The sequence below is a fragment of the Channa argus genome, chromosome 1 (genome assembly GCF_033026475.1).
Source record: "Channa argus isolate prfri chromosome 1, Channa argus male v1.0, whole genome shotgun sequence".
Classification (NCBI taxonomy): domain Eukaryota; kingdom Metazoa; phylum Chordata; class Actinopteri; order Anabantiformes; family Channidae; genus Channa; species Channa argus.
In genome coordinates, this window is record NC_090197.1 from 51,250,957 (window position 1) to 51,268,671 (window position 17,715).

The 17,715-nt window shown below is 39.9% G+C and overlaps 1 protein-coding gene across 10 annotated transcripts in view; it reads right to left on the minus strand.

The window, feature by feature from the left end:
- The window catches only part of LOC137098440 (NACHT, LRR and PYD domains-containing protein 12-like), a 254,566-nt gene that overhangs the window by 110,914 nt on the left and 125,937 nt on the right, over nucleotides 1-17,715 (minus strand). For 5 of the 10 annotated variants that reach the window (XM_067474676.1, XM_067474683.1, XM_067474706.1 and 2 more), the window contains one exon: nucleotides 14,965-15,141. In XM_067474676.1, coding sequence (XP_067330777.1) covers nucleotides 14,965-15,141 — 177 coding nt within the window. Of the gene's footprint in view, nucleotides 1-8,840; nucleotides 9,429-9,982; nucleotides 10,157-13,053; nucleotides 13,228-13,731; nucleotides 13,906-14,964; nucleotides 15,142-15,241; nucleotides 16,137-17,715 lie in introns of those variants that run through there. The other 5 variants (XM_067474689.1, XM_067474887.1, XM_067474720.1 and 2 more) reach the window with 4 other exon arrangements.

The window sequence follows — 17,715 nt, forward strand, 5'->3', positions numbered from 1 at the left end:
GTCAGTGAACAAAAGTTCCTGTCTGAGGTTTGGATTTATTCCATTTGTCTTTTTACAAACGTGTGTTAGGTCTTGTAGCCCTGGAACTCTGAACGTCTGAAAAGACCAAGAGCGCTAATCATCCGCAATGTCCCAGTTACCACTTCAGACTTTTCGTCTTCTGGTTTTAAATTACTGGCTGTTGGTGCCTTTTCTTATCAATAAAACCTTCCAGACAAAACGTTTTGACTCGTATTCCACTTCTCATGTAACGTTCCACAGACTTACGGCTTCACAGATGAATCGATCCGAGCAGCTTTTTGATGATTTATTGGCATCAGACAAAAACTGGTCACTTTTCCATCTTAATGTCCTTTAACTGAGCTTCTCTCAATTATTAACAGTGAATCCACTAATCGACTTTGTCTTTTCTTATCGTAATATACGTATTATACGGTCAAAACCTGTTTTGTGGCAACTCAACAACTTATTTTTTTACCGTTCTCTATTCTTTTTCCTTTCTTATGTGCCTCATAGCCTTCACTGCGCATGTGCCGCCGCCCTGGCCCACATGATCAATTTACTATAAATAGATGGCACAATTACGATTTACTATAGTGAAATGACATAACACAAAATAACAATAACTTAATTAACTATGTACAGCTGTTTTGGCTCTTACACTGGCTTTAACTCTTTAGCTGAGTCACTTTAACGTGACTCAGCTAATGCTAAACTGAAACCAAACGCTCTCCGTAGTAACCTCGATCCATGACATCATGGCACTGGGGAAGGTGAACTGGATGGAGGCTGATGAGAGGAGGAAGAGGAGGAGGACGGTTGGTATCTGAGGATATGAAGTCTTTTCACAGCATCCAGAGAGGATTTGGTGCCTGGGAGGAAACAAAGAATCAGGACAGATTTTAATAGACATGAGACATGTCCACAGACAGTTTTTACTCAATAATAACAAGTCTCAGTCTGTGTTCACACAGTGAGGACAAAAAATAACCAAAACGCTGTGTAAGTGAAGCTCAGTTGGTAACGCAGTTCCCATTGGACCACAGGGTCAGTAGTTCGATCCCCACTCCTGGCTACATGTTGCTCCCAAGTTGCTCCCGATGGGAAGCAACATTGTAAAGCGCTTTGGATAAAAGCGATTATTTACCATTTATCATATTAGTGGTCAAGAAATGGGAAAAGCTGACTGATTATTCAGGATGTTAATGAACTAAATGGAAAGAAGAAAGAAAAGGACCATGGTTCTAAGGAAAGTAGGAGAGATGAGATGTACAGGGACAAAGAGGACAGATGAAACAGTCATATGAAGACTTAGATTTGGACAAAGCGGACTGAATAGGACATTGTTCAGAACAGGGAAGCACAACACAGGCAAATGTGACTATTGTGGACAAGAAGAGACCGAGGGACACGTCACGTTCTACTGTCAGAAATATGAAATGAATTAAAGACATGAATTAGTTTGATAGAGAAGATATGAGTTGTTCCTTTGTTTGTATTAGAGAATAATGCTATGAATTAGAGTCCTGATCCACATTCCTCACCAGCTGTCATTTCACCATAATCCAGTCTGTGTGACGTCCTGTGTTTGATAGAATCCATATTCTACATGTTCACATATATTCAGTCAGGTTTGTCTTTTCTTGTGTAAATGCAGTTTGTCAAGGGTTGGGATTATGTTCCACTCCATCAAGACTCACATTAAGAGCTAATTAGCAATTAGTTTGCACTGGTGTCACTGCTGCTCTGCTCCAGCTGGAGGCGCTGTAGGAGCAACAAGCAGCTCCGGTTGCTGAAGCTTTTTGTGGAAAGAAGCAGATGCAGACAGAGAGAAGAAGCTGCTGTATGACGATGAAACAGGACGTTTGACCGTGTGTGTTGTCCCACAGTATAAAGAGAAGAAAAAGACTGGGTCCCGCTGTGTCCTCAGGCTGCGCTACAGCGTCTATTCACAGGCGCGATCCCACTGCTGAGCGGCACGGAGGCTTTGACCTGCTCCGTTTCCGACCTGGGCCGGTGCACCCCTCCTTAGACGACCTGGTGGTCCCGGGCTCCCCCAGGAGCACCATATCGATACCGAACTTAGTGCGGACACCCGCTCGACACAGTCCGCTGCAGCTCAGAGCTCCTGAGCTCCAACGATCCTCCAGCCTCAGCCTCCCAGTAGCTTGGATTACAGGCGCGTGCCACCGCACCCGGCTACCGACGCCGTCATTCATGGAGGGTTGGAGTTTTACAAAGCTGACGTCATCAGGTGAACACGTCAAGCTGCAGTGCAGAAAGGTGTAGTAGTATCTGAGCAGTTTCCAAAGTGTTAAATCAGTGTTTGAGTAAAGAGAAAAACTTTATCCCTGTTCTTTAAAATGTTCTTATCAAGCTGTCGGTCAGTGTTTGACCTCAGTGCTGAATGAATCCACCACCAAAATATGCTGCAGACCACAACTGAAGCTACATCACTGCTGGTTTTTCTCATGTGAGAACTCTACAGGGTCTGTGGTGCTGATTTGAATGATGTGACTGATGGTCATTGCTCCAGTGGAGACGGTGCAGAACCAACAAACCTGGATCCTGGTGGTTTGCAAAGAAACACTTATTGCAAACAGGCACAGGTCAAGTTTTTAAGAAGTTACTGAGACATTTTAACAAACCCCTCATCAACATTATGAAGGAAAGTTTATATTTAAGTATAATATTTCCTGTATTTTGTTGTCATTTTATATAATATTTCACGGTTTGAAATAGGAGATAAGTGTGAAAATTACACACTTATTCTGTACTCGGTAAGGACAGCAGGGACATACACATGCACAGAGGTTGGTGATCAGTCAAGGACAAACTGGGAACTGTTACCTCAGGGTCCTCAACAGATAAATCGACTCTATGAAGATTTAATTAAAAAGATTTGGTTTAACAAATTTCATTCTATAAACAAATGTTTCAAAGTGCAAAACCTGCCATCATCTCCTGTGTTAATGACATTTCAGCAGGTACAAATCAGACACGAATGATCATATTTGTCCCCACTGGGTGAAGCTCTGTTCATTCAGGAAGCGTAATTTACCCTTATACCTTTTCAGCACTTTGATAAGCACCTGTGAGCATGGAGTGAATCTGGGTCACTACAGTGTGGGATGATCTGCTGTTAGACAATAACTGACCTTGGAGCAGTTCTGCAAACACTTCAAGACAAAACATGGATATGAGACAGATGTTAATCTCTTAATCAGATCTGAGTCTGAGATGAAGTCAGAGAATTTAAGCCAAAGATTCCTGTCATCATTTCCCCAGAGATGCTCCTGGTTTTCTATTGGTTTCAGTCTGTCCAGACAAATATCTGGGTTAGAAACAGAGAAGCCTGTAGCACGACCAGGACAGGCAGGACTCACTGGTGGTGAGGTCTGAGGGGGAAACCAGAGTCCATGCACGAGCCCTGGACTAGAAAAGGCAGGACACAAATTGGGGTCCACACAACAACAGGAAACAGAAGTGCTGCAAAGTTACAAACCAGTGTGTTTCTATGCGGCTGTGATCAGGTCAAAGCAGAACTTGTGCATGTGAGTGGAGAAACGGCAGAAACAAATCCCTCATCAACTTTATGAAGGAAAGTTTATATTTAAGTACAAGTATTTCCCTTATTTTGTTGTCATTTTCTATAATATTTCAAGGTTTGAAACTGAAAATAGGAGAGAAGTGTGAAAATTACACACTTATTCTGTACTCGGTAAGGACAGCAGGGACATACACATGCACAGAGGTTGGTGATCAGTCAAGGACAAACTGGGAACTGTTACCTCAGGGTCCTCAACAGATAAATCGACTCTATGAAGATTTCATTAAAAAGATTTGGTTTAACAAATTTCATTCTATAAACAAATGTTGTAAAGTGCAAAACCTGCCATCATCTCCTGTGTTAATGACATTTCAGCAGGTACAAATCAGACACGAATGATCATATTTGTCCCCACTGGGTGAAGCTCTGTTCATTCAGGATGCTGAAGGTGAGAAGAGAGTTTTTCCTAAAAATGGCTTTTTTCTCAGTTGTATCATATGAGCATTTATGGGAACATGTCCATTTGTAAATACCACTAGTGGAGGACATATTTAATGACTCCACTCACTGTAAGATATGTTAGATTTATTTGTCAAATTTAAGCCATTACTCACCACAAGATCCTGCCTTATGAGACAGCAGCTCAATTGTTTATTGACTCTTTCACTGTGAAGCAGCCTCAGGTTTATCTGCAACACCACTGTGTTAACTTGAGCTTTTTCGATGTGTTGTACAGTAACTATTTCCAAACTATCTAATGTTTGCCAGCTCATATCTATCTAATGCTGCATTAACTACACAAATAAACATGAACTTAGAACCTTCACCACTTTAGTTCCATCATGACTGTTGGTTTCAGCTCATTTACATGAATCACATGTACAGTAGAAACTAAGCTCCAATATTTTCAATCACTTAAAACCTGCCTCCTTTTGAAAACATGTCACTGAAGCATCACCATGGTTTTTGTAAAGGGTTAGAAACAGAGAAGCCTGTAGCACGACCAGGACAGGCAGGACTCACTGGTGGTGAGGTCTGAGGGGGAAACCAGAGTCCATGCACGAGCCCTGGACTAGAAAAGGCAGGACACAAAGTGGGGTCCACACAACAACAGGAAACAGAAGTGCTGCAAAGTTACAAACCAGTGTGTTTCTATGCGGCTGTGATCAGGTCAAAGCAGAACTTGTGCATGTGAGTGGAGAAACGGCAGAAAGGTCACAGAAACCAGGCACAGAGGGAGGGAGGGATCTGAAACCCAGTTTGTGGTGCTCACAGCTTCAAACAGATTTTCTTGCAGAGCTCTGAATTGGGGCCATTTGTAGTAGAGAACTTTGGGTATAAAGGCCGAGAACTGTAGCTCAAGGGTTCAGTGAGTTAGAGGAGCTGAAGAACCAATGTTACAACCAAACCCAGTTTTTATTGACACTATCAACAAAAATCAAATGTCTGTTGGTGGACAACAAAACGTCCACTGTGATAATTGGACTGATTCCAAAGCAGAAATTGAAAAGCAGACAAACCCCCTGTGCTCTCATGGATCTGTAGTAAACTATTTCACCAAGAAATGTTTCAGTGGACAGTTGACCGTCTTCACATTTAGAAGCGGAGACTTTTCATGTCGTCTTCTGGTGAACGTAAAGACACGAGCACGTAGATAAACTGGCTGAGTCGTATCAGAGGTGAACATTTGCTGCTTTCCTGTCTTTATATATTCAGGACCTCAGTGTGTTCAACTGTTGGACAAACACGTCCACATGTTTGACTCTGTTTCCACTTTTATATTAGTAACTTCACCATAAGTAACTTTATTTAGATGCAGTTGTTGTGTGAGTGACTCTGAGTCCTGAACTACTTCATCAAGTTTTCTTTTGGAGGAACTTCACTTTTCTTCAAACGGTGCTGATGAGGTTTATTAACAGAATCACATTAGTCATTCAAACAACATGGAACAGGAACTTCAAGATTCTGCAGTCACATTCTAAATCCTGACAGGACAGAAACAGTCGCTGAGATCTGTTTGTGTTGCTCTGATATTTACAGCTCACATGAGATTTAAGAAACCAACTGAATTCTTACTGTGAAATCTTTAAACACAGGAAGTCAACTGATTATATAAATACATAAATTGACATATCTAATGATTAACTTGTGGATCTGTCTGACGTCTACATCAGAAGTAATACAAGTGTTCAGTAATTTAAAATTTGCAAACACACACGGCCCTGATTCTTTGTTACATGTGTATGAATGGAAGTGTCACATTATCCATTTTCCCCAATGTGCACAGATTTAATGTCAGAAGGTGATTTACATTGTACAGCAGGATTCACATGGCCCTGATGTTCCTTATGAACAAAGAGGGGATTCAGTGAAGTCTGACAAATTGACTGCAGGGTTTTTGTATTGGTCTGATCACAGATGTGCACTGTCTGTCTGTCTGAAGGAGAAACTAAACATTTCTATGAGGTTTCATATGCTGCTCCTCTTATATTGTCATTAGCTAAATCAGAAGAAGATAATTGGGAAAATGTTCTTCTGTGCATGAGTCTTTTATTTATCTTTTGCCTGAACACATAGTGATAGAGGTGCGAGCAGAGAGGAGAGGGTTAGGATTGGATGAGCCAGTGATTCTTTCAGATTTCACAGTAAAAGAGCATGAAGCTGTCCTTGTTATAGAGTAGGTCTCATAATAAAACACCCTGATGTCACACGGAGCCTTAATGTAACCTGTGACAACATGTCAATGAAAAAAGGAAAAAAGAAAAAAATTTGATTAATTCATTCATTCATATTTCCAAGAGGGTGAATCAGATACAGTTTTTTTATGAGAAAAGTGGGATGTCACGTCATTCAAAACATTTTGGCAAAGAAAAAAAAAAACAGTTTTTTGCTGATTGAGGAAGAAAAACAGGAAAAAAACACATTTGGTTCCTGTTTGTTTTCATAGTGTGTAATAAATAGTTAACTGGCTTAATGTTCCATCTTTTCATATGTTGATGCAAAAAAAGTTCTAAAATAATTATTGTTGAATTCACATTATGCATCTGCACAGATGTTAATTTTAAACACTCATATTTATCTACTGAGGGACAAAAGTCTTGAATGTCGACCATGTTTTATCAATTAAGATTTTTCATTTGACATACAACCTCCCATGAACACGTCCATTCTGTCTATTTGTTAATACATCTGAATTCTGCATTAACCCTGGGAAAAAATGTAATATACAAATAAAACAAAATATATTTTTGAGCTGGTTGTGATAATACCAAAGTTTACTTACAGGCCCAGCAAATGACAATATTCTTTAAAACAAAAGCCACTGATGGAATTACATCAGTTTTTGAGTTGTTGAAGAAAAGCAGTTGTAATTGTGTCTTGTGAAACTTTCTCATTAAAGATACGTGATGGTGGAAAGTGGAGACTTGTACAGGATTTGCAAGTAGTAAAAATGGAAATTCATCCGAGAGCTTCAGAAGTATTAAATCCACAATCAGCTTCCACTAATTTCTCAATTGCTGATTTGGAGAATGTATTTCTATTTGTCCTTATGTTCGCTGACAGCCATTACTTTTTGCTTTTTCCTTAAAAATAATAGCGGTTACCTGGATAAGATTTGGCTTTTGAATTGACTTTTTGAGACGTCCAGGTGATTTTCAGCTGAAATCATTGATGACTTTCTGATGTGCAGCCTGTCTGAGAAAGCCTGCATGTTAGATAAGGTGAACCTACCCAAACATTTAGCAGAAAACTGACTCACATTACAGTTTGTCCTACCTAAAGAAACTTATTTAGGTCATGTGATCACAGCTGAGATCACATAACCAAACAATCTGTTCTAATATCTTTAACCAAGAAACAATGACGTCATACTGAAAACAATGGATTCACAGTTGCCAAGACAGAAAGGCTCCTTGTCTTTAATATTCTGTAGATATTATTATATTCTGTTTGGTTAAAGAGCCATGATGGCATGATGATAACCTATTGCTTACTTTTCAGCTAAGCTGGACCCTGTAGATGATGGAATATGATGCCTGCCAGCTGTGACAGTTGCAGAGAAAGCTGTCATGACTCAGACAAACAGTTGGTTAGACTGATCTAACTCTTTTGGTTCCTTATGCAGCCTCTCTTTCATCTTCCAGGAGCAGAGACTCATCACCTTTCTACAGCGAGTTGTTGAACAAACATAAAAGTTTTCTCATCACTCACTGCTGTGCAAACTTTTCCTACTGCTGAGAAAAAAAAAGAAACAAAAAGAGGAGGTTGCAAATTCCAAATTTGAAATATTCTTCCTACACACTTATGAGGTTGACACAAAGGGTTAGTGACCCTGAAGGATCATTTGATGGAAAATGTACATAGCTAAGGTGGGGGTTCCTAGAGGGGGCCAGATGAATACAAAGCCAGAAACCAAATATCTGCAGTTTGAGTTTTCTTTGTGCCATTAATAAAATCCAAATGTCCATTGGATTAATTACATATATCACAAAAAGAAAGAAGTGTTTGGAGACTCATGTTGTACTTTCATTCCTAATAATACTGCAGCTGATGGAAGAGGGTCTCAGGTCCATCAGGGAAGAACTTGCATGAAACTCTGGTGTAAGTACTGGTTGGATTGAGCAGATATTTGGTAAATGGAAACCTGTTATATTGTCTCTGCTTACTTCTGTACTTCTGCTTGTAATTTTGGCATTTTGTGGATGTTGTCTTATGCCACATGGAAGAGGTCTAATTATGTGAGTCACAGAGTGCTGTGACTCATCAGATGGCACTTGTTGATCTAAGATCTGCAAAGAATAATGTTCCTCTTTTAGAACCTGATGTTGATCCATTCACAGATTGTAAATATGCTTAGAAAACCTCCTAATCTCTGCTTAGCTCTGTACCCCAGTGATGTCTGTCACACAAAAACAGAGCCTGAATTTCCAATACAACATTATGATGATGTATATTGAATATCTTAAATGTCTCAGGAGGGAATTGTGATGGAAAATCAAGTATGATTAAATGTTAATGCTTGTGTTTTCTCTAGTTGTTAAATGTTGTTCAAACTTTGTCTCATATCCATGTTTTGTCTTAAAGTGTTTGCAAAACTGCTCCAAGGTCAGTTATTGTCTAACAGCAGATCACCCCACACTGTAGTGACCCAGAGTCACTTCATGCTCACAGGTGCTTATCAAAGTACTGAAAAGGGAAAAACACATCCTGGAGACACTTGATGTGTCTAAGACCAGATAATGTCATTTTTAACAATAATAACAAAAAAACAGATATAATTGATTTCCAGTCAGTTGAGAGACTTTACTGATTATAAAAACACATTTATTATCAGCTATTTATCTGTTATTAATATAAAGATAATGAGAAACTGTCTATTGTTGCTAAAAACCAGGAGTTCAGAGAGAAACATTACACTATTTTACTTTAATACTCCATCACTTAAACAGAAATATGAATTTAAGATCTGAAGGAATCAAACAAGACAAAGTCAAATCCAGGTGGAGGTGGAGGAGGTGGTTGAGTGTGGAGCAGAAGGAGTGGAGGAGTCTCAGTGTGTCTGCAGAGACTGTGTAGAAGGACAGAGCAGCAGCAGAGCAGATCCACTGCTGATCCTCTGTCAGATCCAGAGGATCACACAGGGATGATGGTGGACTTGACATTGTGTCTGACAGTGGAGCTGTTCTCAGAGCAGTTCAGACTGCAGCACTGAGAGTCATCTCCACTTCTTCTGATTCCTCTGTCAGTCACTGCTGGATGAAGCTCTCCTCTCCACTCTACCTCCCAGTAACATGGTCCAGTCAGAGCCTCTCTGCACACAACATGCTGCTGCTGCAACATCTGCATCATCAGGACACAGAGAGATCATCACTTGCACCTGTAGAGAGAATGAGATGAACAGAGGAGATCAGTGAGACTCACTTCATCATCTGTCAGTCAGCAGAGGTTCTGGTCTCTACAAAGACCACATGGTTATTAAATGTAACCATATTTCTTTGATTTGCAGGCTTCAGTCAGACTGATCTTAGAGCTGTGACAAAGCTGAAACTGATCAATAGTTTAGTGTTGAAATCAGATCAGATTTGATGAATGAGGACCACTGTCTCTATACATGTTGTGAGGCTGTCAGCTGGAATCCAGCTTTATTTCCTGTCCACATGAAGACAACAACAACAGTCGTCTTCACAACAACTCAAACACATGATCACAACAAGCGTGTGGCTGATCTGATTGGCTGACTGTTTTCTCTGTCTCTGTCTTTCTGTCCAATCCTGAAGCCTGTCCCCATTCTCCTCTCACAGCTTCACTGAGGAAAGCAGCCACTGAGAAGGTTGGAGCTTTACAGGAAAACTAGATCTTTGCTTTGATACTAACTGGGTTTAGAACAAAACTGCTGAAAGCAGCATGGACTGACTCCAACCCTCTACTGACCTCAGAGTCTCCAGTCTACAGTGTGGACTCTCCACAAGATCAGACAGAAGCTTCACTGCTGAATCCTGCAGGTTGTTGCAGCTCAGGTCCAGTTCTCTCAGATGGGAGGGGTTGGACTTCAGAGCTGAGACCAGAGAATCACAGCTGATCTTTGACAAACTGCAGCGACTCAATCTGAATAAAGAATCAAAGATGTAGATCAAATCATTAGTAATCAATCAGATTTGTCCTAATCAATGGTGTTTTCTCTAAATCACCATTCAATGCTCTCAAAACTAAAAACTATTTTACTGCTAAACTATTCTGAAAAAAACTATTTGAATCCCAAATGTGAAATACAACAATTTCCACTTCATGGACTGAAACATGGAAAAACAACAGTTTGGTTCTTTAAACATTTATCAACTCATTTAACAAGAAAATTCACCTGTATAAAAAAATACAAATATTTTTTATGGATCCAAACCAGACATCATACAGTATATGATTTACTTTCTGATCTGTTACATTTACATAATTTATACTCTGCACTTTTAAATATTATATTGTTTTTAAATCTCAAATCCATTATTTTATGCTGATAATGTGATACTATTTTATTTCTTCTTATCCTGTGTTAAATTCGGGACGTGAACACTGAGACGCATCATTTCTATTGTGCACAGTTGGTCTGATGATAAAACAAGAAACATTCAACTTTAAAATGCACAAACCCCTTTTCCAGAATAGTTGTGACACTGTAAAAGGTAAAGAAACAGAAATTATTTGTAAATAATTTGAAACCTATTTGATTATAAATAGTACAAACTGAAACATCTGCTTTTCTTCCAGAAACATATTTCTAAAAAGTCGGGACAGATGCAACAAAAGGCTGGAGAAGACCAACAACAGCAGTCAAACTGACACAAGAACACATCCTACACAATCAGGGGCCACTGCATCAAGAACACACACGTTTCTGTAGTGAAAGTCACTGCATGGACTCAGGAACCTCACAAATCCACTTTCAATGGACACAGTTTGTCTCTGTCTCCACAAATGTGAAGAAACACGATGTAGAAACTGTCTCCTCTGAACTCAAGCTCTTCAATTTAAAATAAAGTCCTTTAAAGTGAATTACAGTGTAGTTTTTAGTACGGTGGCCCTGAGAGCTCAAAGTTCTGCAATGTGAGAAAACAACTTTACAAACACAGAATTTAGAAACAAGCGAACAGCCACCACACAACCAAATGAAGAGACATGCTGCAAAGAGCACAGGCCACAACACGGGCAAAACTTTTTTTAAAAACACACATGGCTGAGACACTGTAACCAAACGTTTGTGATGCAGAAAGTATCCGACTGTCCCCTGAAGAGGTTGGAAAATAAGTTTTCATGTAAATGTGATAATTTATTAAGATGGATAAAATAAATGATCACAGAATTTACATGTGAGCTCATTTTCCAAATCACTGCGTCCTGGTGGATCAGTGGGTAGAGCATCAAGCTGGGTTGTTTAAGTCTCCCAGTTCAAATCCCAATCCATGCACCAGGTGTGTCCTTCAGCAGGACACTCAGCACTAGCTCCCAGGTGCTGCCTGTGGCTGCCCACTGCTCCCCCAGGGGGATGGGTTAAACACAGAGAACCAATGAAAGAGCTTCTTCTTCCTCGGACTCTAGTAACTTTGTTCATGATTTAAATATTTTATAAGAGGTGGGGGTCACTGGGTTCACCAAGAATTCACTAACACAACCATATGTTAGATTAACAAGATTTCTATCAGAATCAATAGAATTTATTTTACTCAGTGTCACTGCTCTGCACAGTAACATCACGTGCATCCAGTTTCAGGTTTAAGACACACACACACACACACACACACACACAGCAAAGAGGCCAAAGAAGAGCAGACATGAAAGAGATGCACTTCAGTTGCACTGAGACAAAATCCTTCCTGCAGGGTTTTGTGAAGCTGTGACCATGTTTGTGTTTTAGAACTGAACCTTTTTATTCTGTTATTTATTTTGTTCACACTAACGCTGCTTCCTCTCATTCACTCACTATGTCACTCAGTCAGAGAGGACAGAGCAACTGGACCATGCACTTAGAGACGCAACGGACAAATCATGCTGAAACTAAGTCCACAAGGTCTTAATCAGATGGTTGTCACTGTTCATGTAAAGTGGTGGTGCAGGTCATCTGGGCTCCTGTGTTGTGTCTTATTGCAGGACATTTCCATACGTCCTTGTGTTGTGTCCAGACCATATGAGCGGTGAGAATCTCTGCTCCCCACTCAAACCCACACCAGGCCACTCAGCTGATTGTCACTCAGATTTCACCCACTCAGTTGGGTTTTTAAGAGAAGTGTCTTTTTAAATTCCAACATGAATCTTTACTCCCTGTAATAATGATCATCATGTGTTATTTTGACAGGAACAGTTCACCTGTATGAACTTGAAGCTCCCTGTTTAAAGTACTTCAGTAACTCCATTATTGAGCTCACAGTGACCAGTTGCTTCAGGTTTGACAGGTGAGTGGTACCAGTGCAAAACTGGAGCTGTTTCTCTTTTGGGTTGTGTTTTGTGTTTTTGCAGCATTTTATTTCTAAATGCTGCATCTGTGTTGTCAAATTGATGAACTTGTTTTCTTCATTTTCACGTTTTCTCAAATTGTGGTGCTTTGACATCTTAGGACCACAGTATTTTAATTACAAGGTTCATTTAGAGATAACTGCAGGTAAGTGGTTGGTTCCAGTCCACATTAAAGCAGCTGGTCCTGTTTGTACACAAACACATAGTTTTGATGAAAAAGATCTGATGCAGCACAGTGGTTAACAAGTCCCTTTTTAAAAATGTGCTGCTGGCATCAAATTCAAAATGAGCAAATATTAAAAAAACAAACAAAAGAAATATATCAATTTCAGTATTTGATGTGTCTTTGTTGCATTTAATATAAAAATGATTTGCAAATCATTGCATTGTCTTTATTTTCATTTTACACAGTGCATCATCATTTACTGGAAACTGGATTTGTAATTAATTAACTTCAGTTATTGTGTAAAGATCTAATTAGTATCAGTCAGTGAACTGACCTCAGAGTCTCCAGTCTACAGTGTGGACTTTCCAGAAAACCACACAGCAGCTTCACTCCTGAATCCAGCAGCTTGTTGTCACTCAGGTCCAGGTGTCTCAGATGGGAGGGGTTGGACTTCAGAGCTGAGACCAGAGAATCACAGCTGATCTCTGACAAATTGCAGCAACTTAATCTGAATAAAGAATCAAAGATGTGGATCAAATCATTAGTAACAATCAGATTTGTCCTAATCAATGGTGTTAGAATGACTTTGTCCTTGTGTTATTGTGGATCATCAGAATGTCAGACTTCTACAGACATCATCCAAATGTCAGCACAACATTCATACACCTATTCATGTCAGCACTGATTCAGAACATGCTGCTCACCTCACTCACCTCTGGAATTAGAAGACAAACATCAAATCACATATGACAGACTAAAAACTTACTACAATATTCAATAATTTTAATCTGCTGATAAAATGTAACTTTTGATTTTATTTAACTACAATTGTTGACTAATGCAATTCAAAGTATCTTTATTCAGTTTGGAATGTGTTATAAAAATAAACTTCGGACTCACTGAAATTACCTCAACTTGAAGAAATTATTTCAGTCAGATGGTAAGAAAACAGTAATTATAAAGTGAAAAAATATTACATAAAATCTCCAACAGTATCAGTCAGTGAACTGACCTCAGAGTCTCCAGTCTACAGTGTGGACTCTCCAGAAAACCACACAGCAGCTTCACTACTGAATCCTGCAGCTTGTTGAAGCTCAGGTCCAGTTCTTTCAGATGGGAGGGGTTGGACTTCAGAGCTGAGACCAGAGAATCACAGCTGATCTCTGACAAACTGCAGTCTCTCAATCTGAATAAAGAATCAAAGCTGTAAGTTTAGAAACAAAGTTCCTGTTTGAAACCATCAATGTTTCATCATCTGATCAGAGCTGAGATCAGGATTTTCTCTCAGGATTCTTCAATAATATATTTCTGTCTTTCTTCTTCTTCATTTGGACAGTCCATGTTGTCTTTGTGAAGACAGAAGCAACAATCTGATCATTAGTGAAATGTTAGAGTCTAAACTCTGCTAAACACAAACTTCAACCTCGTTTCTGCTCATAATGATCAAACCTTCAAACTGAGGTTTTCTGTGTCTGTCTTTAAACACTGGACAGAGACAGAGAGGAGGAACTTTGTCCTCACACATTTGAAATGTCTCTGAGGTGGATCTCACAGCACAGCTGCTGTCATTCACCTGGATTTGGCTTCATGTGATCAGACAATGTAGTGATTGGACAAAGATCCAGTTTGTCTGCAGCAACACTTTGGTCGTCCTCAACACACATTTGTCCTCCCTGCTCTCTCATGTGTCTCTCACATGTCTTCACACATGCAAACTATTTCCCATATGATGTAAAGCTGTCAATCATCTCCTGTTGCACTTGATAGTAGCTGTGGAATGTTTGGAGGATTTCTTTCCTTTTCTCTGCACCTTCCAATCCCACTCTGCTGCTCCTCTCTACATTTATTCCACTCAAATCAAACAGGATCAACTGTCTCTGCTTCTTGACACAGTTGGCAGTTGGATGCTTCTTCATTAGCTTCAGTCAACTATTTAGTGCTGTGTGTCCTGTTCTTAACCTGCTGATTCTTCTCTCCTCCTTCTATTTGCTCCAAGCTGATTCTCTGTTGCTGCTTTATACAAGTGTCTTCAATTCTAAGTCTGACAATCAAATGTCATTTTCACATTTTTACATCAGATTTTTCTACTTTCAAATCAGAGTCGACACTTTCAAAACTTCCTTTCAACCACTGAACAGTTTGAATGTGATTTGACCTCAGAAACATGAACCTGTCTGTAGTTTAGTGTCACCACAACTTTCACATCATATTAATCTCAGCACACAACTAAAAACTGGTGTCTGACCTCAGAGTCTCCAGTCTACAGTGTGGACTCTCCAGAAAACCACACAGCAGCTTCACTGCTGAATCCTGCAGGTCCCAGTTTTCACTTAGGTCCAGTTGTCTCAGATGGGAGGGGTTGGACTTCAGAGCTGAGACCAGAGAGTCACAGCTGATCTCTGACAAACTGCAGCAACTCAATCTGAATAAAGAATCAAAGATGTGGATCAAATCATTAGTAACAATCAGATATGTCCTAATCAATGGTGACTTTGTCCTTGTGTTATTGTGGATCATCAGAATGTCAGCACAACATTCATACACCTATTCATGTCAGCACTGATTCAGAACATGCTGCTCACCTCACTCACCTCTGGAATTAGAAGAAAAACATCAAATCACATATGACAGACTAAAAACAATTCAATAATTTTAATCTGCTGGTAAAATAAGAAAAATTTAACTTTTCATTTTAATTAACTACATCTGTTGACTAATATAATTCAAAGTATCTTTATTCAGTTTGGATTTTTTGTTTGTCCTTTCCACTTATCCTGTGAGTTCAGGGTCACCACAGCAGATCATTGTCCGCCTGTTGCTTTGGCACAGTTTTTATGCCAGATGCCCTTTCTGACACAACCGTCCACAATTTCTACTGGCACTTGGGAGGGACTGGGCTGTTAGGGGTTCAGTCACTTGCCCAGAGACACTTCGACATATAGCCGGGACAGGGGATCGAACCACTGACCGTGTGATCCATGTACGACTGCCTCACCAACTGAGCTACAGGAATGCGTTATTCAATTCAATTCAATTCAACTTTATTTATATAGCGCCAATTCACAACAAAGTCATCTCAGGGCACTTTACAGAATAAAGTCAAGATTATAAAGATATATAAAGAGAACCCAACAATTCCCCCTGGAGCAAGCCATAGGCAACAGTGGAGAGGAAAAACTCCCTTTAACGGAAGAAACCTCCAGCAGAACCAGGCTCAGGGTGGACGGCCATCTGCCTTGACCAGTTGGGGTGAGTGGAAAGTGGAGAGAGAAAAGAACAGAGCAACAAAAAGCAACAACAAAACATCGGGCAGATTGGTAGGACCAGTAGCTGCACGCTGGAAGACACACAGCTTCAAAGCCGGGGGACACCTGCAGAAAGGGACAGAGAGAGGGGGACAGAGGAGGACAAAGACAACTACGGGAGAGAACACACAGAGTTAATGACATACAGTGGTGACAATTGCGGGGTGAGAGGAGAGGAGAGATGGTCAAGAGGAGGAAAGGAGCTCAGTGCATTGGGGGGTGGGTCCCCCAGCAGTCTAAGCCTATGGCAGCATAACTATAACTAACTATATGCTTTATTAAAGAGGAAGGTTTTAAGCCTAGACTTAAAAGTAGAGAGGGTGTCTGCTTCCCGAATCTGAACTGGGAGCTGGTTCCACAAGAGAGGAGCTTGATAGCTAAAGGCTCTACCTCCCATTCTACTTTTGGAAATTCTGGGAACCACAAGTAGGCCTGCATTCTGAGAGCGAAGTGGTCTACTGGGATGATATGGTGCTATGAGATCTTCTATATATGATGGAGCCTGACCGTTCAGAGCTTTATATGTAAGAAGCAGGGTTTTAAATTCTATTCTAAATTTAATGGGAAGCCAGTGGAGAGAAGCTAGTGAAGGTGAAATATGATCTCTCTTGCTAGTTCCAGTCAGCACTCTTGCTGCAGCATTTTGGATTAATTGCAGGCTCTTTAGGGAGTTACTGGGGCATCCTGAAAGTAGGGAATTACAGTAGTCCAACCTAGAAGTAACAAATGCATGGACCAGTTTTTCGGCATCACTTTGAGACAGTATGCTCCTAATTTTGGCAATGTTCCGTAGGTGGAAGAAGGCTGTTCTAGAGATTTGTTTTATATGTGACTTAAAGGACAGATCCTGATCAAAAATAACTCCAAGGTTCCTTGCAGTAGTACTGGAGGCCAGACTTATGCCATCTAGGGTAACAATATGATTAGACATCATATCTCTGAGATTTTTGGGCCCAAATACTATGACTTCAGTTTTGTCTGAGTTTAAAAGTAAAAAATTGTGGGACATCCAGGCCTTTATGTCTTGTAGGCATGCTTGAAGCTTTATTAACTGATTATTTTCATCTGGTTCCATAGATAAATATAGCTGGGTATCATCAGCATAACAGTGGAAATTTATAGAGTGTTTTCTAATAATGTTGCCTAAAGGAGACATATATAAAGTAAAAAGTATTGGTCCTAACACAGAGCCTTGTGGAACTCCATAGCTAACCTTTGTGTGCATGGAGGATTCATCATTAACATGAACAAATTGAAATCTATCAGACAGATAAGATTTAAACCAACCTAGTGCAGTTCCTGTAATTCCAATTTCATGTTCTAGTCTCTGTAATAAAATGTTATGATCAATGGTATCAAATGCGGCACTAAGATCTAACAGAACAAGTATAGAGATGAGTCCATTATCTGAGGCCATGAGAAGATCGTTGTTGACTTTTACCAGTGCTGTTTCTGTACTATGATGAACTCTAAATCCTGACTTAAAGTCTTCATACAAATTATTCCTATGCAGGTGATCACATAATTGTTTTGCGACTACTTTTTCAATTATTTTAGAAATAAAGGGGGGATTAGATATTGGTCTGTAATTGGCTAAAACACCTGGGTCAAGAAAGGGTTTTTTAAGTAGTGGTTTAATTACAGCTACCTTATAGGCCTGTGGTACATAGCCTGTTTCTAAAGATAGATTG